The following is a 26,039-nucleotide window of genomic DNA, read 5'->3' as shown; positions in this document are numbered from 1 at the left end:
TTGAAGTATTTAAACAAAAGCTTCAAGGCCTTGTTTCTCCTAGTCGACAGGTATTTCAGAGCATGTCCTGGGAATTCCTGTGTTTTTGTGTGATGCTAAGCTTTGGACTAAAGGGAAAACTGTTCAGATAAGGGGAATACAGAACCCAGACAGAAAGAAGGAAAGGGAAACAGTCTTTTGGGTCAGAGTTGGGTGTGTGACCTTGGGCAACAGAGGAACTAACCCTTTCTGGCCCTTGTTTCCATTCTGCCAGTTTGGAAAAAGACTCTAATGTTATTCTCTGTGGGAATGGCATGGCATTTTTCAGATGCTCAAGATCATCTGACGGTCATTTCTGTGTAGCAAAAAGACAGTATTATTCAGTTTATAAAGGTATGCAGTTATTAATAAAAGAGAGACATAGAAATCTTTTAGTTTTTTTTTCTTCCTTTGCAGTGTTTTAGCAACTGAGGCTTTTTTTTGGAAAGGAGATTATGGCTCTTTTAAATTAACCAGCAAATCTCTTGGCTCTGCTGTAACTATTTTGCCAACTAGGCATTGAGCAAGTTTGAGGTGTCTTGAGGGCACCTGCTGTCAGACTCCTTGGGAGGCGAAGGAGGCATCATGTGTTTTGCTGCAGCCAGATAAGGTCCTGGATGCAGAGCTGTTGGGCCCTCTGAAAGCCTGCCAGGGACGTGAGCACCCTCGCTGCCTCCTCGCTTCCTCTCAGGTACAGCGCGTGCTACTGAGGGCATCTGGGGGGAAGCTCCTGGCTGCTCTTCTCAGCAAATGACTTTCAAGAGGTCCACTTTCTGCTAAGGGCAAGCTTAAAATCCAAAAGATCAGAGGCAACTAGAAGAAACGCAGCCAACAACCTCTCACTCTAAAAAGTCTGAATCAGATTGCTCCTGATTCATGAGTCTGGACTTTTCTTATTTTTTTTTAATTAAATCTTTATTGTTGACAGTATTGCATATGCCTCCTTCTCCACCCATTGACCCCTTCTAGCCCATCCCCGCCCCCACTCCCTGCCGCAGGCCTTCACCACCCTATTGTCTGTGTCTACGGGTTATGGGTTATGCATATATGCATACAAGTTCTTTGTTTAATTAAATGTGTTCTTTGGGAGAATAGAAGTATTTAATGTAAATTGAGCCATGTGCTTGCAGAGTGGCTAGTCTTTGCTAGTTGAAAAGAATTATGAATCTTGTGTTCACTGTCATACTGACTGGGTCTTTTCAATGATAGACACACCTCATGATGAGAGGAAGGCTGAGGCAGTGATGGCTCACGCTCCCACACAGATGCACATGAGAGATGAAAGAAACGCAAGGATCGATTTCTCTCTCTAGCTCAAAGGAACCAGTCATGTTAGTCATCTTCACACAAAGAGGTTTGAGGGCAATAACTTTATTAGTGAACTGATTCTCCATTGTAAGAGAGGTCGTCAGCTCAAGTCTCTTCCGACTTTCTGGTTTTATGTGGTGCTGTAGTTTTAGTGCGTGGTTGGGAAACTCCTCAGGAGAATGAGGTATTTTCCTTATGAAGCATATCCGGTGCCTGTTTCTGAGAAGAGTTCTGTTAGAGAAATGATGGAAGTCATGTGAAAAACAAAGACAAAATTAATCCCAGTGACCAGCAAGTATGTATTCTTCCCTATTTTTCTCCAGGTAATCCAGAGGCACTTTCTGTTCTTCTCAATTTTCTAAAGCCAGCAAGATTAGGAATAAGCATGTGAAATTATAAAGTAGATAAATCAATGAAAGAATTAGTAATTATATTATAATAATATTAATAAGAAGACTTTTATGATACTTATTTTCATGCCTGAGAATTGTAGGTTAATGAAATGGGTTTAGATTTTTACTTAGCCTGCTTCAAGTAGGCGAACTTTTATCTTTAAGAAGGTAATTGTCACAATCATATAATGAATTGGTCAGTTCTTTGTAGAAATGCAACCAAAATTTTTTGAATGTCTAGTTAATTTAAATTCATTGTTTTCAAAGAAGGTTTTATATAAGTTGTATGAGTTTTAAAGACCTGGGAAATAAATTCTTATTTTGGTAAACTGTAAATATTGAACAAATTTCAAAGCTGACTTCAGAAAAGGGTCCATAGTGATTGTAATAGATGGGGTCTAACAAACAAGTTTTTAATTGTATAACATCTGTGAAATATTTTAGACTTATTTATAGCTTTTGAAGATTTTTAGATTTTTTTTTCTTTTTATAAAAAGAAACTGGTAGCCTTGCAGTTTTTTTTGTTTGGTTTTTATTCTTTTGTTTTATTTTTTTATTTTTTCTCCTTTAAGAGAATGCTTAGCCCTTGAATCTTGGTAGTCAAAATTGGACCAGTTTTTTAGCCACTTTGAAATTTTATTCCAAGATTATGTTTTCTAATGATTTATTTAGATTATATGAAATCTGTTACTATTTTTCTTTTTAGTAAATGTCTTTGAAATTGTTTAAAGCACTCATCAGGGAAGAAATATTGGCCCATCTGTATATATAATAAGTTCTCTTGCCTATTGATACTAAAGGCTTTTTAAAATTATGATTAATTAGACTCTTGATAATTCACAAAAGTGCTTTTTTATATACAAAGGGCAAGTGAATTCCCTTGCCCTCTGTATGTAATCACAAAGCTCATTTTGTCTGAGCATAGTTTCCTGATTTCCTAGCTTAAATCGGGGTCTTAATGAAAGTATACTGCTAGGATGAGGACCTGCAAGATATAATAACTCTGGGAGCTAAAGGTAACCCACCAAAGCAAGATAGCAATGTGCTGGTCTGAGTCACTGCTTCACCCCAGCTCTTCAGCCATTTGTTTTTAATTTTGAGAGATCATGGGATCCTCAGAGAAATAAACTAAGCAATGGGCTCTCTACAGAGAAACAGTTATGCACACAAAATTTTATGTACAATTTTAAAGGGTATATGTATCCCTTAATTCTATGCACCAAATAAAAGGGGTCACATAACCCAGGTTAAAACCTTGCCTAAAGATTACAAAAACAGCCCTAGCTGGTTTGGCTCAGTGGACAGAGAGTCGGCCTGTAGACTGAAGGGTCTGGGGTTCGATTCCGGTCAAGGACGCAGGCCTGGGTTGTGGGCTTGATCCCCAGTGGGGGCCGTGCAGGAGGCAGCCTATCAATGATTATTTCTCATCATTGATGTTTCTATCTCTCTCACCCTCTCCCTTCCTCTCTGAAATCAATAAAAATATACTAAAAGTATTACAAAAACAAATTACATGATATTCAGTGGTAGAAAAAGTCTTGCCTGCATGAAGGTAAGTCATTTTTTCTTCTATGAATAATAGATAAACCCTAGACCTGCTTCAAAATGCTCTTGCTTAAAAGAATTAATTACCGTTTGATATTTTCATGGGCTATGTTATTCTACAACACAGTGAAAAAATCCACCCCAGGCTTAACTATACAAAAATATAAATAAATGATTAAATATACTGATGTAAGTAAAGGGGTTAGGGATGACTGAAAGTTCAAATACAACATAGAGAGCTTTCATTTAGATGAATAGGGGACTGTGCTTTGTGTGGACCAGCATTATTTCATCTGTACCTGAAGGGCTGGCTAGGGCTTGTTTCTGTTCAGAATGCCAGACAGACTAGTTTTCTTATTCTCTGACAAAAGACTTCTTTGACAAATACTACGATGTAGTGATTTCCTGACTTCATATGCTAGTCTTGTTCTAGATCAGACATTTAGTTATAGAGGTCTTCATGTAAGGTTTGCTTTCGTCTATGAGATTTTACTGTCATCATCAGAACTATGACATGAAGATGTAAAAGTGATGGAAAAATTGAGTATGAAATTAGAATTCCTAAATATCTGTTTAATCACCTTAAAATATTGGTGAGAAACTCATGGTTTATAATGAGGAGAAAGATCTGTTTTTGGTGATTTTGCTTGAAGGTTGTCCCTTTTGCGTTTGACATCCAGAATCTTTGAACAGACTCTCTTTAGTTGCCACATTTGCCCGGACTGGTTGTATGAAGCTGAATTGCAATGGGTATAGTTTTAATGCCTGTGAACTAACTGCACATCTGGCTATTTGATCTAAAATACTCACAGTGAACGAAGATTGTAGCTAGTAGGCCCAAAGATCCAGTGTGTGTGTGTGTGTGTGTGTGTGTGTGTGTGTGTGTGATTTTTGTCATTAAAACTATTAGTGCATCACTTTAGAAAACAAATAAAATTATAGAAATTCTTGATAAGTGAAATTATAAAGGCCTGCAAGATGTATCCTTTCGATGTTCTTAATTCTGTTCTTTTTTTGTTTTGTTAATCCTCACCTGAGGATATTTTTTCCATTGCTTTCCAGAGAGAGTGAAGGGGAGGGAGGGAAAGAGAAAGAAACATCGATGTGAGAGAGATACATAGACTGGTCACCTCCCTCAAGCACCCCGACTTGACTCCAGCCTGGGAACGAACCTGCAACCCAAGTACCTGCCCTTGACTGGGAATGGGACCAGTGACTCCCTGATGTACAGGACAATGCTCCAACCACTGAGTACACTGGCCAGGGCTGCTTTTTATCCCTTTCAAGTTTTTTTTTTTTTTTTTAAAAAAAGCAAAATAGCCAGCTAGAGTAATATAGAGTTTCTCATTTGAAAAATTAGTATTTAGCCATTAGAATACAGTTGTAACAATTATTTGAATCCAAGTTTTTTAAAGATATATTTTAAACATGAATAATAAGCATTTTATACCTAAAAGTAAATGTTACTTAAAGTTTTGCCAGATAGGAAGAAAATGAGTGTAATAGATATTATTGACTGACTCCTGCATTTTAAAATAGAGATAAGCCTTAAGCCTTTACTTTGATTTCAAATTTATATATATTTTATATATATATAAATATATTATATATATATATCTTTATATTTGGGGATATATATTTTTATATTTTGGGAAAGGTTAAGGTAAATTATTTTTTTTCTTAAAGTTGGAACTATTATAATCACTGTTATAATTTAGTATTTCTCATGGGTCCATCCATTTCTCCAGCTCATTCTTGCTGTGGTCAGTAGGCCATTTTAGCTAAAATTTGGGTTGGTTAAATTAGAAATCATGTACAGTATATGATCTTATATTGTTAAGATCATTGGACTTATTCTGTCAATATTAAATGTGCTCATATTTATTGGGAGAAATTACTTAATGATATTTACTGTCTTTGTGAGTGACATCACTCTATCTTAATCAGAAAGATTTGGTATCAATTTATAAAATCTACATTAGAGAACACAGGAAAAATTATTATTCTTAATGTTATTGAAGTAGCATTCAATTTGATATTGTTAACAAATTGTTCAAAGACTAATTTCAAATTTCAGTTTTAATGTCACTGAAAATGTTAGATATCAATGCTAACAATATTCAGTTTTATTTTTTTCATCAAATATCTGTTAATTTCACAGTGTAATTCAGTTCCATAACCAATCCTCCAGAAATGGTAGTTTTGTTCACTTTGTTTTACTCTTAAGAGACATTAATTTTAGTAAGTATCTTTAGAAAACAATTTAGCCACTGTGTGTGTAGGACATTATTCAAGGAGCAATTAACCCTCTATTTTCCATTTTCAGTACTACATTCATAAAATATCAAAAAATATAACATTCAAAGGGAGAAAATAAGAATATTTATAGTGCATTGAATCCTTGATTTTAATAACACTGTAAATCTAAAGCACTATTTGATAAACTGGTCCACGTTTCTATTTATTTTACATTGATGAGTAATGATTTAATTTTGGAATTATAAAATCTTAGCTTTAAATCCTTCATTCTAGGTAACTGAGTTTTTCCAATATGCTAAACAATTGCCAGCCAGGCTGTTGTTATTTATTTTATTTTCATTATTTTAATTAAAATATTTCTCATCATAATTGTATATTATTCTTTTTTGTTTGTTTATTTTTCACCAGGAAGTCTGGAAAAGGGATTGCATCCTACTTTCATAAAAGTTCATGTTTCATACAATAATTGTTTTAGTTGTTGTCTAATGGCTATTGTTTTAACATCAGTTATTATGTTGCCTGTTAGTACAGTTATACTATACTCATAGTATCACAGTGTTAATAGTATACTCATAGTATCACAGTGTTAAGGCAGAAAGAGCCTTAACCCATTTGTTTGATTTGTTTGTTTTGTTTTTAATTATCATGTGCCCATTCTTGTGAATTCTTATTGCTGTCAATGTGCTTGTCTGTACCAGTTCCTTTGCGTTTAGCAATGTGCATCTTTACTGGTCCTATGGGACTGAATAACAGACAGACTCTTAGGATTATAATTGTAAAATTATGAGTGAAAGTCTACTGGGTTTTTGAAGGTGTAAAGTCATGGACCTCAGATTTGTGATACTGGTTTTTCCAGATGAGAATCCTTTTTCACTTACTTTCTTTGGCAAGATTTACAAATAGGCTAATAAAATACGTGTTTACTAAATTCTGCTGTTTAAGCTATAGATAAGCTAACACATGTACATCAGTTGTATTTTTAAGTTGTTTCCCATTGTACTACAGATATTTTGAGATTGATGAATGAAAAAATCTAAACTTTAATGAAAATGGTTATAATAAATATATTAAATTATGTTTTGTGTATAAACATTTAATTTTACTTTAATTCCCACTTTATAATCTACCTTAATACTAAAAGCAACATAAACTAGCTACCAAATGTAAATATATAGCCATTTGAAATAAGTTAAAAGTACGTAAAACAGTTGATGAGAAAGAACAAGGGTAGAAAATTTGGTTACAGTTTTAACCATAAACATTCTAGCACATATGCTCTGAGAAGAGTTCTGTCAGTTGCAAAATTTACAGCTTCCGTAACATAAGAACCAGTCATTTAGGTACATACTTATTTTTCCTGCTAATGACACCAGAAAGAAGTTTTTTTCTGTGTAGTTCCACAGAGAAGATAGCAGCAGCATGCTCTACATGTGAGTAACTTCATCACTATATAGTGATATTCATCACCATATAGTGATATGCTAAGGACAGTATATAAAAGGAATATTGGGAACGGTGAAGAGAAAGGGACTCCGTGAAAATGCAGTATAAGTACAGGTGCATGGCTGTCTGGTGGTCTGGATTAATTAAGAGTATTATAATATCTTAGTAGATTTACTGCATATCCCACACAAAGACCTCTGTAGGTGTTGCTTTAAATTAAATATTTAAAAAATATTGAAGTACATTGTCCTAAAAAATATGTACCCTCTGAAGTGAGCTTGGGAGTAGTTCGGCACAGCTAGGTAATTGTGGAGCCATCGATCTAATGTTAGGCAGACACACTGGGCATTAATTGGGTTTGCCATGCATTTTTGAGGAGAGGCCCATTCTTAAGAGAGCCCCTGTGACCAAGCCACAAGATCATGTTGAGCATTTTAAGGGTAGGCCAGTGAGATACCCTGGTTTTTTAATGGAACTGGTTTTGTTATGAAAATGTAAGATGAAGATATTTTGAAACTATTATAATGAAAAGATCATTTTAGAGTGATTAATCCAAACCTTAAATATTTAGGAACTCTGGACATCTTTTCTTGAGTCAGTAGGTTAATCTTTGAGCTACCTTAACTTTGTTGGCTTTATAAGAAGGAGTATATATGCTATCTGTATTGTTGAATATTACGTTTTCCCCTTCATTGCTTTTTGTGCTTTCTGTTACTTATCTTCCATCAAATGGAGCTGGAACACATTTAAAGGGACATGCTTTTATACTGCCTGACCTCTTATGCACTGCAGCGGAGGTTTAGACCAGTGACCTTGCAGTGTTCTGCAGCCTAGTTTCTGATGGCTCTAATTTTGATGGTTTACGAATACAGATACTTAGCATTTTTCTCTAGAACATGTTGAGGCCTAAACATCTTTTCTAAACTTCTGTGCCTAGTGATTTCCCACTACTAGTCAAGGAATTTCCAACTTTAAAAAAGTCCTTTAATGTTTCTATAACTTTTTTGTTTGCATACCCAAAATAAAAACAAAGACAAACAAACAGAAAACAAAACCAAAAAGAAAGGAAATAAGCAACATTTACAGTAACTTGCTTTGATGGATCTCTGGTTTTAAAACATCTCTTTATATTACCCAAATGTTTGCTAGCATAAATTTGTTTTCTAATATTTTATAGCTTAATCATATATTTTAAAGCTTAAGCAGTATCAATCCCTCATAAGTACTTCCATTTTGTTCTAGATACCCTTAAATTCATCTTTATCATCATTTGACTCTTATTCTTATTACCTATATCACCAAAACCATGATAATGTATTGATCTCCATATTATTCTTTTTTATATCTTTGGATGAAGAAGCAGGTAGAAATTGACTTGGCATTCAGAATTATTATTGCAAATTAATCTTATTTTGCTAGCAGTGCCTGGATGTGAGGTCTGGATAAAAACTAACATTTTTCTTTATCGAATAGATTTACATCTAGAGTGCTTTCTTATGTAAGTGCTGTGAACTTGCCCAGCACGACAGTTTCTTTAGCCTGTGGATAACATCCAGTCCCCAAACAATGAAAACAAATAAACCCCGATTTTTTCCACAGGGTTTCCTGGCTGGTTATTCCGAGGCTTTGCACGTGACAACCTGTTCTCCCAAGTGAATGGAATACTCAGTGTCAATGTGGAAGCCTGGTCAGTTGGAAAGTTGCAGTAAAATATTTCCCTCCTGTGTGCAGCACTTCCCAAATTCCTAATGATGAAGAGTCACTGTGTTAGAGGAAACAGAAAAGTTTCCCTAAGATGGTTAATTTTGTGATTTGCTATTCAGGGTACTTTCTTATTCTGTATTTATACTCTAGGGAAGACATTTTTCAGTCATGAGGCCTCAAACCATATTTATACATGAAATTTATTCCTCTCTAAACTATTATTGGTGGAAATCATTTTGCCCTATCAATCATCTTAGACTTTTCTTCAGATACACTTTCTTATTTAATACAGATAATAAATACTAGTACAGTCTGGTCTGGATTTGCAGAAGACCATGAATACCCTTCTTTTGTTGTTCTAAGGCACAAAAGTGTGTGTGTGTGTGTGTGTGTGTGTGTGCGCGCGTGCGCGCGCGCGCACGCTAGCATCTATGTATGTATGCGTAGTTTTTGTTTTTGTTGTTGTTGTTATTGTTTGGAACTTTCAGGAACTTTCATTTACAACCACTTCTGGGTCCTGTAGCATCAGTTCACTGCAGAGCTAACGAGTAAAGAGGTCATTGCACAACATGGTGTTTGGGAGTGTTTCTGAAACCTAAAGCCTCATATGCTTTCAAAAATCTAAGTTATATACCTTTCAAAATTAGGAAAAATTAAACTGATGACTAACGTCTACCATCTCAAATAGCTTTTTATTTCTCCGTGTCTTTTAGCCTATTTAACGTAAAGTCACGAAGTTTTCTTTTTTCCCAAAGCCCCATCATCCAGGTGACCCCCCTAGTACATATTTAAACTTGTTATTTTTTAAGACCATCAATCTTGTTATTATTTAGATTATTTTGTTAGGAATATAAGAGACATATGAGGAAAGGAACAAAATCTGAGGAAGTTAGAATATTTATAACTCATTAGGATCTTAATTATTAAAATGCATTCCATAGCTAATATCTATACCAAATAATTTTAAAGGTATAATATAAGCTGGTTGCAAGGAAACATTTTCAGGGGTATTCATCAGAAGAAAATATATAAAGGCATAAAATGGCCTACTTGTTTCCTGATTTGGAGAAATTCAGCCTGAAATATTTGGTTTACATACCACATGTATTTTGTTCTCCCACTTAAAAATATTATATAAAGAAGAAATTGCAAATGCTTAATTTTAGATTAAGGATACAAGCTTATTAAATTAATTATTCAGATATTTTTGGTTAGTTGTTAATCTGTATACATTTCAGTGTATAGATTGCTTGACTATAAAAGTAGCCATATTCTTATTCCCTTAGACTTACATAGGTTTTGTGGAAATTAACAGGAAGATTTATGTTATTGTTTTTATATATGTTATTTCCTCATCATTTAACAATTGGAATTTTAAAAATATATTCATTTATTCTGAACTCTTGAGCATCTGGCTTATACCAAGCCAATTAATAATTTCTATAAACAAAGTGACTTTAATATTTTTCTGAGCCCATTTCACAGCATACATATTTTACAAAGATTACTGATTTTACCTATATTAGTTATGATAGATATTCAACCATAACACCATTATTTCATATTTGTAATTACAACTATGTAATTATACTATAAAATCTATTTCTAAAGTTCTTTGTAATTTACAAATCTAGCATATCTCATTTAATCCTCGTAAAATATTTGTGAACTAGTGGCATTATCCCCATTTTACAGAGGAGGATAAGGTTTATAGAAATGAAGGGCTATTATCAAGAGAATTCACCTAAAATGGCAGAGTTAGGATTAGAATCACAAGTGTCCAATTTCTAATATAATGCTCTTTTTTACACAATAGCTAGTTTTCATGTTTTATAAAAAACAAAATAATTATAAATAGCAGATAAGATACAATAATGTTAATAGAGAAATTAAAATACAGTGTAGTTCACTGATTATTCAAAGTTTCAAATAAGTGCCAAAACCAGTTTGGCTCAGTAGATAGAGTGTCGGCCAGCGGACTGAAAGGTCCCAGGTTCGATTCCGGTCAAGGGCATGTACCTGGGTTGCGGGCACATCCCCATTGGGGGATGTGCAGGAGGCAGCTGATCGATGTTTCTCTCTCATCGATGTTTCTGACTCTCTCTCTCCCTCCCTCTCTGTAAAAAATCAATAAAATATATTTTTTAAAAAAAGTTTCAAATAAGTAAACTCTGGGGCAGAAAAACCATATTTTCTTAATTTTTATATCACATTAAAATTGACAGAAAAGCTTATCAGTATTATTACTGGAAATATTTTTAATATATATTTTTATGTATATTATAAGTTATTATTTTCCAAGTTGAGGCCTTATCTTCCTTTTTTTTTTTTTAATGACTGAGCTCAGAGCACAACCAGAAATATTGATTCTGAGTTCGATACAACTGTTTTGTAGAATTCTGTGGTGGTAGGGTTGGCATTCCAAAAGTTAATTCTCAACTTCACCAAAAAGGACTTATAATCAGAAAAGTACCACCTCAACTAAATATATTAATGAAATTCTCCTTTTAGAGATAAGCTACTTATAAAACACAAGATAGCATCATAGGCCCTAAAGCAAATACTTGATCTCTCCCTAGATGTAGTTCACTCTGCAGGGTCTGTTGAGCATAAATAATTTCTAAATACAAACATCTTTGACACCTCTTTAATTAAATTAATAATAGTCGATGCATTTACTTGAACCATCAAATTTATATACCGAAGAGACAGAGAGAATGTTATTGTTGGTTCTATGGTAGAAACAGAACATATTGTGAACAAAGGGGAATTTTGAAAGTGAAATTTCTAACATGCATTTAGAGAACTGCCACTCTAATGAATCCCTGAGGGCTGGAGATAATGTAATTCTTCCAAGGAATGACAATTTTTGTGTATGTGTCCTGGGCCCAAACCAGAAATTGGGTTTTACGTTTCTTAGAATTATTGAAGCATTCTTGCTGAAGACAAATGGTTGGAGATGCATCTAGCCCTACCATCAAATTATGGGTGAACACTGATGTGGATTTTGAATGAACGCACCAAAGAATATTTGAGGACCAATATTTTTAGTATACTAGGAACTTAGACTGACAGTAATTCATTTGTAATTTTGCATCACTACACATAGGCTTTCACATTTCACAGATTAATAATTAAATTTAACAAGTATGTTTTCCCATTTTATTTTATTGCCTAGAAAGTAAGTCCTATTAAATAATATTGTTTCTTATCTCTGGCAGATAATTTAATTTAGGCGAAATTAGGCCTCTAGAACTTTGCTGCATAGCACATTATTGCTGATTTATTCCAAAGTTAGCTCCACTATTGTATATAACTTATGAATGGGAGTGGACACACCTTTTATAGACAGAAAAGTACCTAAAATAGTCTTCTAAAATAGGAGAAAAATATTTCAAAATGGTATTTTCATTATATTAATGAGAAGTTAAGATTTTACCACAGTTCTTAAACTTGTATTTTAATTACTGTCTATGAAAGGTATATCCTTGTGAAATACTAAAATAAGCTAAAATGTATGTTTTTATCACATTATAACCAAAGCCATATATATTAACTCATGTGTGCTGACCATGGTACTCTGCATTTTAATTTGTCTCAAATTACAAACACATTTTTAGAATTGAGTTGGTTTTTGTGTATGCAGTGCATAAAACATTTAATAAATATATTTTTGTCCAGAATTTTAATTTGTTTATGTACTGTGCTATAATAAAGTAGATTAGTAGCTATTTAACTTTATTTAGTGTCAACCCACATTCTTTTGTGGAGGATAAGAAAAAAAAAGAAAACCTTTTAAGAGATATAGGAAATCTCTGGGAAGGAGGATTCTTCTGATTTTTGGTCTGAGTTTTATACTTTTTTTTAATGTCAACAGTCTGTATTATATAGGAAGAAGAATTTATTTAGTTTTTGAGATGACAGGCAGCACAATTATGATATGTATTTGAAATTGTGGAGAGTTACTATGGGTCAATCTTGTAATCAGTTTGAGTTCCATCTTAATCACCATTCATTATAATGATGTTTTAAAAATATGTTGTGTATTTCACTGGAGATAAAGAAGAATTCCAGATTTTCTAATACTGCAAGGCTTTAGTGTAGATAAGTTTTCCTTTACTACCTGCACCTTAGATGAACATTCTACTTGGTTCAATGTAACTGCCATGAAAATTGTTAAATAGATATGTAATGTATGAAATTAGATTTATGGTTTTCTCCTTACAGATTTCATATACTCACACACAATCATACATTTGTTACCTAGAGTGTGTTTTTGTTCAATTGGCTTTGATTGGTCTTATTGGAATCTGCTGTGCCTTGACATGAGATATCATAAGATATGAAATTTAAAATCATCAAGATGCAAGTTTATGCATTGTTACATACTCTCATCATGATGACTTGAGTGTAGGGACAGCTAGTTCTCTTTACAGAAGGCCCACGTGTCTTTTAACTCACTTTTATTTGTGCAGTGAAAGTTGTGTGTTAATATATTGTTTAACCTATTTTTCACAAGGGGTAGGATAAAAGTCTATTTTTAAAGAATTCACAAAAAATAATGCTTAAAATTATAACACTTCATTAAACTTGGCTATTTAAGAACTTGAACCATTTCAATAGACTCAGACATTTCCTGGATCTAAGTTAATAGTAAACTTATCCTTTTATAGTTATATTGAACATTAGAACCAAAATGCTTTTGTATTAATTCCTTGTACCGCGAATTTATCATTTTGTAGCCATGCCACTTGAAATCAATACCTTTCATCACATATTAGAAAAGTAATCCAGGAAAATGCTTTTTATTAATGATATGCTAGAGTCCAAATATTTTAGGAGAAAGTTTTATTTAGTGTTGCTTATTCCATTACTACGGAAGAGATGTGATTTATAAAGGCAAGTTAGAGCAGTTAAAAAGTCAATAATATCTTCAAGTTTAGTAATTACATGGCAAGAAGAAACAAATATAGTTTAAAACTATATATTTAAGTTTTAGAATTTATTTTAATGGGTGATAATGGAAATTAGTGATAAGAAAACTTTTAGAATTTGTTCAGAATGTGAAGGAAGTATACTAAAATATAAAAATATCATTGTATGTTTTTAGTATATATTGACAATACTATCTATGCCTAAAATTGGGGGGTATGGTTTTATTTTAAGCTGCAAAATCTGTAGCATCCATATTACCACTACCAGGATAAGGTACGAATTATTGCTGGCTGCACAGGGAAATCACCTGGCAACTATGTCTGTCCCATCTAAAACCAATTAAATTAAACTCTCCATTCATGATCATTATCCTACAAAGCTTATAGATGATATAATAACTTTGCTTGAAAGCAATGTTTTCATAGTAAAGAGTGCTTGGTATCATTATCAAAATGTACCAGAAAAATCATCTTTTGGTTATTTACATATAAGCAAATATTCACAAGATATGTTAATCTAGAGATACTTAGGACAAATTGGGTTAAACACAGGGTTGAACCACTGCATGAGAAATTGGGCCATAAGTCAGAGAAAGATACTAAAGTTTTAACATTGAAGTCATATTATTGAAGCATACAACAAACTTTGTTTTCTTGAAGTCTTTTAAATAAGGTGGATTTTCATCAGTTTTTGTTTAACCTCAAAGACTTCTCAAAGCAGTTTTCAAATTACTAATTTTATCTAAGTTGTTTTATTTTTGTCACAGTATTTCAAAATAAATTTGCACTTAAGAAGTCATCAGACCTTATTACACTGTATATGAAATTTTAGTGAGAAAGCTTTATAAATTGCAGTAAGATTTTGAATGATGTTTGTAGTTAATTTTAATTTTATCATTATAAATACTTTTTTCTTTCAAGAGAAAATAAAATTTTAGTATTATGATACTGAAGACAGCAACTTTAAAAATTAGTATCTGATTTTTAAAACCAATAAAAATAAAGGAGAAAAAAACTTCCCTTTTACAAATTTTCTTATATTTCATTAACTGAAGTGGTCCAGTAGAAGATTAAAATTCTAAAATGATTGACATCAAGTTGTGTATTTATTTTAAAGTGAATGATTTTGAGAGGGTTAGAGACCTCATGTGGAGTAAATTTTAACAGAATATAGTTTCTTCTAATGCAATTTTTAATATTCAACCCTTTATAAAACAAATTACTTTTACCTATATGACATATTTGAAGAACATTTTTGTGTTTATTGTAGTATGTATAACATTCTCCATCAACCTTTCTAAGATATTGTATAAAAAAGAAAGGGGAGCAGCCACTGAGAAACTGAAGTGTACAGATTTTTTATGCTTCCATATTTGATGTGTTTGTTTCCTATTACATTTTATAGTGCCTATATCTGCCAGGCGTGTTATCTACATAAAAAGTTTTTGCTTAGGGCCTTCAGAGATATCAACCAAACATTTCCCCAATAACCAGCTAGACATCTCATTGTTAGATGGCATGCTTTCCTCACTCTGTTAACATTTTCTCTTTCAAGATCCACAGGGAGAAACATTTTAAGTGACTTAGTCTCATGTATGAGATGTAAAAGATCATTTTTCTCACATGGGTTACCAACTCTGTCCTTTCTTCCTATACAATTACTGAAAGAACTGATGCTTTCCAGTACTTTTTCTTTTTTTTTTCCTCAGATGTTTTCTTTAGCATTCTGTTTTTAAGCTGAAAAAATAAAAATTGAAGGTTCATAAGTTCATGTTTACAAAGTAAGGATTGTAAAGGTCTTTTTTATGGCTTTCATAAAATTGAATAGTCTGTCATTTGTATGTACTCTTTTGCCAAAAGTTATTCTTGATATTGAATTACTCCACACCATGTCCAAAATATTTGTCTTGTTTTTTTAGCTGATGAGGGAAGAGGATAGAGGCCAGTGGATAATTTTGAAAGATATGATATAGTTCAGAAGAGTAGAAAGGGAGACACTAAGTTTTAATACTTATCTCAATTCAGTGAATAAAATTTCATCCAGCATCACTAGGTGGCAGGCTGTGCCTTCGTATGGAGGGGAAGTGGAGTGGATTAACCCTGTACCTTCCATACTTTTTGCGTGTGTTTTTAGCCTGATGATGACAGTTAAAGAAAGCTCTCCTATAGTCTGAAGTGCTTTTGTAACACACATTCATTCCAAGAATTCAAGTCACAGCCTTTGCAAAGAGGATTATCTTTCTGGGATACACACAGTCAAGATTATGATATTCATAACTTTCATAGATTGAAGAAGTTATACTTAAAGTGATTAAAGCATTCTCTACTCTAAAGCATTACACTTCCCCCTTTTTTTTTAATTGTGCAGGTGACTTGGATTATTACTGGTTGGATCCTGCCACGTGGCATAGTCGGGAAACATCACCGATTAGTTCGGTAAGTTTTCTGAGAATTGAGTTTGGAATTTAAGGGTAATGTTTATTGTCCTTTGCTGTTATGTGATAGATAGTAATCTTATTCTGCTCCATTATACATTTTATGAGAGCAAACATTGATTTCATTTAAGACAGAACAGTTTTGAATAAAAAAGTTATCACTGAATAATTATAAAAATTTTTAACAAAAAGGAATTATTAAATGATGACTGGAAATCAGATGTTATTTGGTTAAGTATATCAAAATTCACAATACAACTCAAAATACAGAATCAGTTTCTTTATATAAGCAGATATAGTTTTAAATTTCAATTAATTTTATTTCAGGACTATTTTTAAGGATGTACTCAGCTGCTGACTACTTTTAGAACTATTTAAGGTAATAAGTGTCCACTGCAAATGAAAATTGTCATAATCCAAGGATAGAGCCCACAAGAATTAAGAATTCCTTCTACAGTGTCTTTTAACTGAAGAAATCGCATTATGTGACAACTAATAATTATTTGTCTACAGGAAAGAAAACAAATTTTCTTTAACTTTATTCATGTTTTAATAGCATCCTGTAACGTGGCAACCATCTAAAGAGGGAGACCGATTAATTGGACGTGTTATTCTTAACAAGAGGACAACTATGCCCAAAGAATCAGGTGCATTACTGGGTCTGAAAGTAAGTATGCTGGTTTTTAAAATGTTTCTTAAAGGGTGAATTACAGTATGGACTGGATTCAACAAAGTACCTGACAATGACTTTTAAATATTTCCTCTCTTCTCCAAATAAAGTCCTTCTAGTGAATGCCTTGTTAACATAGTGATGTTTTATGGTAAATTTAGTATTTTATCTAGGTTAATATTTTAAAAATACTTTGTTAATATGACACTATGTTAGAAAATTGCAACGGATTATAGGAAAACTAAAGGATATTTCTCTGAATATAAAGTTCAAGTACAATTTTTATAGCAAAAAGGTTTTAATGTATGGTCCTAAGGTTAGATAATGCAGACTGCATAATTTTATTATACTTGATAAGCAACATAAAACACCATTAGTGATATTGTTTTGTAAGTGCAGTAGAATTTATGGTAATATCAAAAGAGTAAAATGTATCCTTTAAAATATTAATTGACTTTAACAGAGAAAATTAAAAATTAATAAATTACAAAAGATTATATTTTATTGTAGGAAAAATAGGTGCATACATTTTGTTTTATTATGTTTGTGCATGTGTGTTAAATCTCATGGTTTTATTTCCTTTAGAAAACAGAGAAACATTCAAAGCTGTGGCTTTAAAATTACTTACCAAGAGATTGTTTTATAGTTGTGTGATAGTTTGATTTCTTCCAAGCCATTGACTATTACCAACAAAAAAATTTTAAGTTAATGTATTTAATAGTATCACTTTTTTATTATTACCCTTAATTTCTCTTGTTATGAAGGAATTGTCGTCACCTACCCTAATGGGCACATCCCTATGAATTATGGATCAATCTCAACCTTTGAGAATATCCTTCCAACTTCTAATTATACACAGGTAGTCTCTGCTTAGGAAGAAATTAAACTTAGAAACTTTCTGATATATTTATTTTTAACTAAGTGGAAAAGCCAGGTGAGAGTGTTAAATATTCAGTAATAAAACTCTGGCTTTGAGAGTTAGATTGAATCACATACACATTTCAGGTGAGGAGCTCATTCGCATGTTCAGTAACAGACATAAATTTGGGCTGTTATTCTTTGAATGTGGTAAATTGCTTCCCCAAAGTTGTCTGTTGTTGGTCTGAATTCCTGGTCTTTATGTCTTAGACCTACATTCCACTAAATATACAAAAGAGATCAAGATCAGAAATGCCAATGGGGCATTATCTGCATTTAGAAATATAATTCACATGGGGGGCATGAGTTGAGAGGATAAAGAAAAATGAACCCTAATGTAAACAGTATCAAACCCTTCCTGTGTTTGATGGTAAGTGAGAAAGAACTGGCACTTGTCTTGTAGGGTTATTCACAATCCATGTCGCCTTTGTGTTGTTAGGTCAATATAAGTAATCAGTACATAAGCTTCCTTAGGATATATGGCCATCTTAAATATAATGAGATGATGTTTTCTTTTTAAACCTATGCTTCCAGCTTCTTTAATCAGAAATGTATAACACTTCATTAATGTCCCCACATTCAATTCTCAGTACATCATAAGAGACTGATGTGATTAATTCCTCAAACTAAAATCTTACGTTTTAGTCTTGGGCACTTATAAATTTATAATTATCCAGGTTGTTGGAGGAAAAATGACTGACTTAGGACGCCTTGGTGCCTTCATCACCAAAGTAAAGAAGGGTAGCCTTGCAGATGTAGTTGGACATTTAAGAGCAGGTAAAGTTTCCTTTCACATTTGAACAATGTGTACTCTATGCATGAGTTGGTGGTTTTCAAATTTGGGTAAGTCATAGATAAGTCAATGAAGTAAATAACTAATTTTAATGCATGAATAGATTTTTTTCCCTGATATTGTCACTAGCAGTTTGGACAAAGCAAGTATAGAAATGTTTTTTATTTATGTAAAAATAAATAGATGCAAAATACCAAAAGATTACTAATTTTCATAGATGGCTTCATAATGTTGTTACAAACATATAAACAATTTAGCATTGTGAAAAACTATTATCACTATTTATTTCTTTAGTTTGTATTTAAGCTATAGTAAATACTAGTTTTTCAGATTGGTCCCAAAACACTTATTCACTATCAGTGTTTTTAATAAAATATAAACCCAATCACATTTCTTATATAAATTATATAATAAAATACTTTTTAATTTAAATGTGACATATATTGTACTCATGAGCAACTAATTTTATTTTGAGAGTAGAGTCCAGACAGTTAAACTGTTTGTATATGTTTTGCATCTATTTCTAAAAATGAGAAAAGATAAGAAAAATACACAGAATATATAAGGTAAAAAATTCACTTTTTTTTTTTGAAGGCGATGAAGTTCTAGAATAGAATGGTAAACCTCTGCCAGGAGGTACAAATAAAGAAGAGAACATTTCTAGGCTATGTTTTTAGTTTTTATACCTTACAATTGTAATTGTTAAAACCTTGAGAAAAATATCTATAACTTTTGAAGACATTTTTTTTTTAATATATTTTATTGATTTTTTACAGAGAGGAAGGGAGAGAGATAGAGAGTTAGAAACATCGATGAGAGAGAAACATCGATCAGCTGCCTCCTGCACATCTCCCACTGGGGATATGCCCGCACCCAGGTATATGCCCCCGACTGGAATCGAACCTGGGACCCCTCAGTCCGCAGGCCGACGCTCTATCCACTGAGCCAAACCGGTTTCGGCAATTGAAGACAATTTTTATCAATTGATTACGAGGGTAAAAGTTCAGCATCATTTAGATTTTTTATTCAATAGGAATGTGCTATGAATGTGTTATATATAGAGAAAATTCAAATTGGGTTTATTTTATTTACTATACATACAGCTTTGAATATGTGCAAAGGCAGAGTACACTATTATTTCTTATCAGGGACTAGTTATCCTAATATATAAAAACCCAGGGTCCTTAACGACCGACCGACTGAAGGCTCAACTGAACACTGGATGTCAGTCTGGCAGTCAGTGCTGGGTTGCTGTAGTGACCCAGCACTGACTGCGACTGGTGCGGGCACAGCCACCCAGCACTGTCTGTCAGGTGGACTGCAGATCATGCCTGGAGAGAGGCAGGGTCTTATCCGCAGCCTCCATGGCAGCTGTTGATCAGCCGTTGCCTCTCTCTTTCTCTCCGGACTTCACCAGCAGCTGTGCCTCTGTTTCTCTCCAGGCTTCTGTAGGGGCTGCTGATCAGGCCCATAGATCGGCAGGGAGATGCTGACTGGCATAGAAACTGACCAATCAGAACCAAATCTGGGTGAACTGTGAGGAGCCAATGGGTTCCTAGGAGGCGGAGCTTTTGACCCTGACTGATATAGAAAGCGACCAATCAGAACCAAATCTGGGTGAACTGTGAGGAGCCAATGGCTGCCTAGGAGGTGGAGCTTTTGATGCTGACTGGCATAGAAACCTACCAAAACCAAATCTGGATGAACTGTGAGGAGCCAATGGCTGCCTAGGAGGCGGAGCTTTTGATGCTGACTGATATAGAAACCAACCAATAGGAACCAAATCTGGATGAACTGTGAGGAGCCAATGGCTGCTAGGAGGCAGAGCTTTTGACATTGACTGGCATAGAAACTAACCAATCAGAACCAAATCTGGGTGAACTGTGAGAATCCAATGGCTGCCTAAGAGGTAGAGCTTTTGACGCTGACTAGCATAGAAACTGACCAATCAGAACCAAATTGGCTGGCAGGGAAGGGCAGTTGGGGGCTAGATCAGGCCAGCAAGGGAGGGCAGTTAGGGGCGATCAGGCAGGCAGGCATATGCAGTTAGGGGCAATCAGGCAGGCAGGCAGAGAGGTTAGGGGCGATCAGGCAGGCAGGCAGGTGAGTGGTTAGGAGCCAGCGGTCCCAGATTGCAAGAGGGATGTCCCATAGGGATCGGGCCTAAACCGGCAGTCAGACATCCCCCAAGGGGTCCCCAATTGGAGAAGGTGCAGGCTGGGCTGAAGGAACCCCCCCATCCTCCCCCCCAGTGCATGAATTCCGTGCACCGAGTACTAGTCATTAAATAACTAACTCAATAAAGAGTGACTATATCAGCAAATTGAGTCTTTGCTTATTTTATGACTCAAAAATAAGCCTTAGAAATCTCTGTGGCTTTGTGCTCTTCTAGCAATTCCATCCACTTCCATTACCTTTCACTCTACCCTGCAGCCATAGCAGTTCACCTGTAGGTCCCTGGCAAGCTGTTTCTGCCTGTGAGACCTGGTCATCTAGTCTACCTGGTTTCTTTTCTGCTCTTGTGCTCTGCCTGTTGAAGTCCTTTCCATCCTTCAAAACTCATCTAAAGTTCCCTTAATTCTAAAGTGTTTCCTGATATCTCACTCGGGACAGTAACTTATTACTACCTCCTTAGCAATACCTGGCTCTATTTCTGTTCCTCAGATGAACTGCTATCATTTCATGAAAGGTATTGATTTCTATAATTCTCCCCCTCCAAATTTAAGGACAGATAAAATCTCTTGTTGCATCTTTGTACCATCATAATCTATGTCCCTGCCTGAACATATTATTCATATATAAATAAATATGGCTAAAGAGACCACTTTCTGGTTGAGGATGTATTGATTTGTAAATAAATAAATGTGTGTACTAAGTTAAATTGATGTTAAAAGTTATGCTCCAGGTTGCTGTCTATAAAGAGGAGAATTTTATAATCCAGTCTTTTGAAAAATGTTGATTGCGGTGCATTACTGGATAGTAAAATTGACTTAATGGTTTGCATCCATTGTTTTTAAAAAGTGAAATAGAACATAATAGAATAGAAAATAACAGGGTAAGTATGGTTCCAGAAAATATTTTTCATACACATACACACACATATACATATATACATTCACATGAGGTAAACTTAATTTCTTGGCCAAAAAATTTAGAGGACTCCTGATATATATTTAAATTTGTAATTATTTTATTTCTTTTTTATTTGAAGTATATTTATTGCCTACTTGATAAACATGGTTAGGGAACTTCTTAGGTCAAACTATTAGAAGTCATTTAACTATTGGTAATAACTGTACTCTTTTACCAAACCAAAGCAGCATCATGTCCTTTTCAAATATTTAGTTTTTACTTTTTGGGTGAAAAAAATTACTTATATTAGTTATATCAAAACAAAGTTTTCTACTTAAAGACATGCTAGTTAAAAACTAAAAGATTTCATGTTTATGTTTATGATGATATTGATTCATTAGTTCAAAAAATATTTGCTTAGCTACTAAATGTTATAGACACTGAAAACAACAAAATAAAGGAACAAAAAAATTAAGATGCCTCAAAGTACCATTGAGGCTGAATATTTTAGCCGAGCCTTCCATAATGTATTGAAAGGTACTAGACAGAGAACCCTTTGGGATCTAAAACTTCACTAACTATTTATGAAAATAAATAGTATTTCCCAAATTATGGTGAAAATTCTGGTTAAAAATAACAAGTTGTTAGCCCATGTATTGTAACATGGAATCACGTACTTTCTTTGATTAATCTTATAATATTTAACAAACTAATGAGTACTCAAATTTTTATTATCTTAAAAATATTTTCTAACTTTAATGCTCACAATATATATTATGTATAGAATGTGTGTGTTATGAACATCTGGAAGTGGGTTAACTGTCATGCGAGTTTTTACATCTGCTTGCTTTGTAACTTTGCCATAGCTACCTGTGTTGCCCTGTAGGTATAAATTCAAGTCCTTTCATGCATTTTTATTCTGTTGTGCATCTGGTGAAGACAAAGACTCATGACTTATAATTGGAAAAATCATGCTAACAAACGTTAATTGCAACTTCTACCAAAAATAAAGCAGGATTAATGTAGAGTTTAATAACAATCTTTTACACTTAGAGAAGGCTACATTTATTATATGGAGGGCATGCTGCTAATTATTATTTTTTAATGTTTCCAAATAAGCTATGCTAATTCCATTCCATAGCATGAGATTATTTTTATGTTATTTCTGGTATATTTCAAAAGATGAAGGTAGTTTGTATTATACTGTTTCTAGTGACCAGTAGGATTCATCTGGGGAGAGAAAAAGAAAAAAGAAAGAAAAGAAAAAAGCGTTTAGAAGAACAATTTAGCTGACAATATATGGAAATCAATTTCTTGAGAGCAGAACCTAGACAGTTAAACTATTTGTATATGTCTTGCATTTCTTTGTTTTTAAAAAAGAGAAAAGATAAGAAAAATACACAGAATATGTAAGGTAAAAAAATACCCTTTTTTTTAAATTCAAGGGGATGAAGTTCTAGAATGGAATGGTAAACCCCTGCCGGGAGCTACAAATGAAGAAGTTTACAACATTATTTTAGAATCAAAATCAGAACCTCAAGTTGAAATTATTGTTTCAAGGCCTATTGGGTAAGGCTAAAAAAACTTACTTCTTAAGTTTAGTAAATTACATGTATAGTAGGGTTTTAAAAAGAAGTTTATACATTCATACAATACATGCTAACATGGATACTTTTTCTTCAATGATGGGCATACAGTTTAGATTTAAATTTCTTAATTTTTTAAATCTGAATACTGAATTTTCCTCACTACATTTTAGAAGCTTCACAATTTAACAATTGTAATATCAAAAAATATTAATATGCTTTTTTAGACATAAAATATAAAGTACAATATTTTTAATGGTAGATCTGTTTATTTTTAGTAATTCTCATTTAATGAATAATATTTCCTTAAGGAGAGTCATTAACACACTTATCTTCTTGTGATATTTAAAATAGAAATGATTTCATATGTCTACATGAACTTTTTATTCTACTAAGAATAGAATATTTTTTATATTTTTTAAAAATTAAGCAAGTGTGAAATATTTTAACATTTAAATTGGTCATAATAATTAATACAATATTTTTAAAATTTCAATTTTCAGCATAATTTAATTATCTGCTGGCAGTAAGATAATTTCTATATCTTTGTGTAGAATTCCTCATAGAGTGAGGTTTTCCTGGCAACCCATAAAGTCTAGAACATTCATTTTGCCAGTTGACATTATTTTGGAAGGCATGTTTAATTGTCTTATTATAATTGGTTTAATATATGAATATACTTTTTGAAACAATTTTCTTTTTTTCCTATTCCCTAAAATATAATAAAGTCATTAATTAAAGATATTTTATGTTGAATAAGTGCTAACCCTAAATTTTTGTTGTCCTCATGAATATGTCACTGTAAAACATACAAGGAAATATGATTATTCTAATTCTCAAAAGACTGAAAATGTATGATAATATATTCCAAAGAATAATATTAATATATATATACATATATATATAAAACTCTAAAATAAAGACAAGCTTATGGCCCATTTTAAGTGGTGATTATTAAGAATGAACACTTACAAAAGTATTTTACATTTCAATGCAGATTATTTTAAAAAATAACTCACTATAATTTATGCTAGTTTTATATAACACCTGTTCTAGTGCTTAGGTAAATATGAGGCTGGAAAAGAGGTAAGTAATTGGAAAATGAATCAAAATATTAAAAAAAATTAAAATCAAGCATGTGCATTTTGCCAAATACTTTCAGATATATGGTGGTTTCAAATTAGCTAAAATATTTTTGATTCTTAGTGACTTTAAAAAACAAAGACTATTAAAGTAGACTGGAATAACATTTTCATTATTTTATACTTTTGTATGAAAATAATTTCAAAGGTAATAATCCACATAGCCAAAGCCTAAACTGTCACATATATAAAGAATATGGGATATAAAAATATTTATATAAAAATTAAATCTAGTATTACTTTTCCAGTTGATGGAAATATTATTAGACTTCTGAAAAAATAATTCTAGTTATTTAATAACTATGTTTAATGTAGCTTTATAAGTAATTTAAAACTGAAAGCAAATATTTATTCATTGTTTTGTGGCATAATCATTTCTATAATTATCCCAAGTATAATTTACATGCACATTAGTCAACATGGTCTAGCAACAATGGAAAGCAGTATGGAGGTTCCTCAAAAAAATTAAAAATAGAGTTACCATATGACCCAGCAATTCCACTTCTGAGTATTATCCAAAGAAATCCAAAACACTAATTTGAAAAGATATATGCACCTCTACGTTAACTGCAAAATTATTTACAATACCCAAGATATGGAAGCAACCTAGGTGTCCTTCAATAGATGAACAAAGATGTAGTACAGATATACAATGGAATTTTATTCAGCCGTAAAAGAGAATGAAATCTTATAATTTGTGTCAAGATGGATGGACCTATAGGGTATTATGCTGAGTGAAATAAGTCAGACAGAGAAAGGCAAATACCATATGATTTCACTTATATGTAAAATCTAAAGAACAAAAGAAATGAACATACAAAATAGAAATAAACTAATAAAGAAAACCAAGTGATGGTCAGGTCACTATGTGGGAGGGAGATTGGGGGGAATGGGTGAAAAAGGTGAAAGGGATTAAGAAAAATAAATTGCATATATGTATATATATATATATATATATATATGTATATGTATACACACACACACACACACACACTCATCACAGGGATGTAACATAGGGAATATAGTCAATGATATATCAGAGTGATCACTTCCTAAGGTATATAAATGTCTAATCTCTATGTTGTATACCTGAAAACAATATAATATTGTATGTCAAGTATAATTGAAAATGAATTTTTAAAAGAGAGATGTAAAATAGTAATATAAAAAGAAAACAGAAACCCATGGTTTAAGAGACATCAGTCATCTTCACATAAATTGACCATTTTTGCCAACCTACCAAGTACAATATGCTTAACCTTTATGCTTAATTGTTATTAAAACTATTCTGCTACATCATCACTTGTGTGTAGAATTGTGTAAATGTCAATTGGAAATTTATGCCTTGAAAATATTACTGAAGGAGTCAACATTAAATAAATTTTGATTCAAAATCACTTAAAAAGTTTTACAACGTTTTCACAATTCTTCTTTCACAAACACATAAAATCCAAAGCTTTCACCTGGTTTCAGAGTTCCATGTTCTAACTTTCACAATAGCCTTTGAGGTTGAGTTTCAAATAAGTTATAATATATAAAAAAAATTTTCTGGATTTTTAAAAATTTACTTTTATTTCTCCAGTTAAATTTAGAAGAAAGTTGTGGAGGATAAATAGTTGGTTTCTTGCATCTTAGGTATTGCAGTTTAGTCTCCTAATTATCATATAAATATTTATTTTATAAAAATTCTTTATTATACAAATATACATATAATAACATTTATTTATAAAATACATAATACAGGTTATAGTGCCAATTGCAAAGTGTATAAATTGTAGGTGGTTATGAGAATTGCACAAAAAATGTGAAAATGAGAGGCA

General features: G+C 32.6%; 1 protein-coding gene across 25 annotated transcripts in view; it reads left to right on the top strand.

Annotated features, from left to right (window-relative positions):
• The window catches only part of RIMS1 (regulating synaptic membrane exocytosis 1), a 412,050-nt gene that overhangs the window by 252,398 nt on the left and 133,613 nt on the right, over window positions 1-26,039 (top strand). For all 25 annotated transcript variants that reach the window (XM_036317896.1, XM_036317895.1, XM_036317870.1 and 22 more), the window contains 4 exons: window positions 15,972-16,039; window positions 16,595-16,705; window positions 18,304-18,403; window positions 22,937-23,060. In XM_036317896.1, coding sequence (XP_036173789.1) covers window positions 15,972-16,039; window positions 16,595-16,705; window positions 18,304-18,403; window positions 22,937-23,060 — 403 coding nt within the window. The remainder of the gene's footprint in view (window positions 1-15,971; window positions 16,040-16,594; window positions 16,706-18,303; window positions 18,404-22,936; window positions 23,061-26,039) is intronic.

This window comes from Myotis myotis, unplaced genomic scaffold (genome assembly GCF_014108235.1).
Source record: "Myotis myotis isolate mMyoMyo1 unplaced genomic scaffold, mMyoMyo1.p scaffold_m19_p_7, whole genome shotgun sequence".
NCBI lineage: Eukaryota > Metazoa > Chordata > Mammalia > Chiroptera > Vespertilionidae > Myotis > Myotis myotis.
Note: the sequence above shows the minus strand (reverse complement) of the source record. Positions and strands in the feature narration are given on the sequence as shown.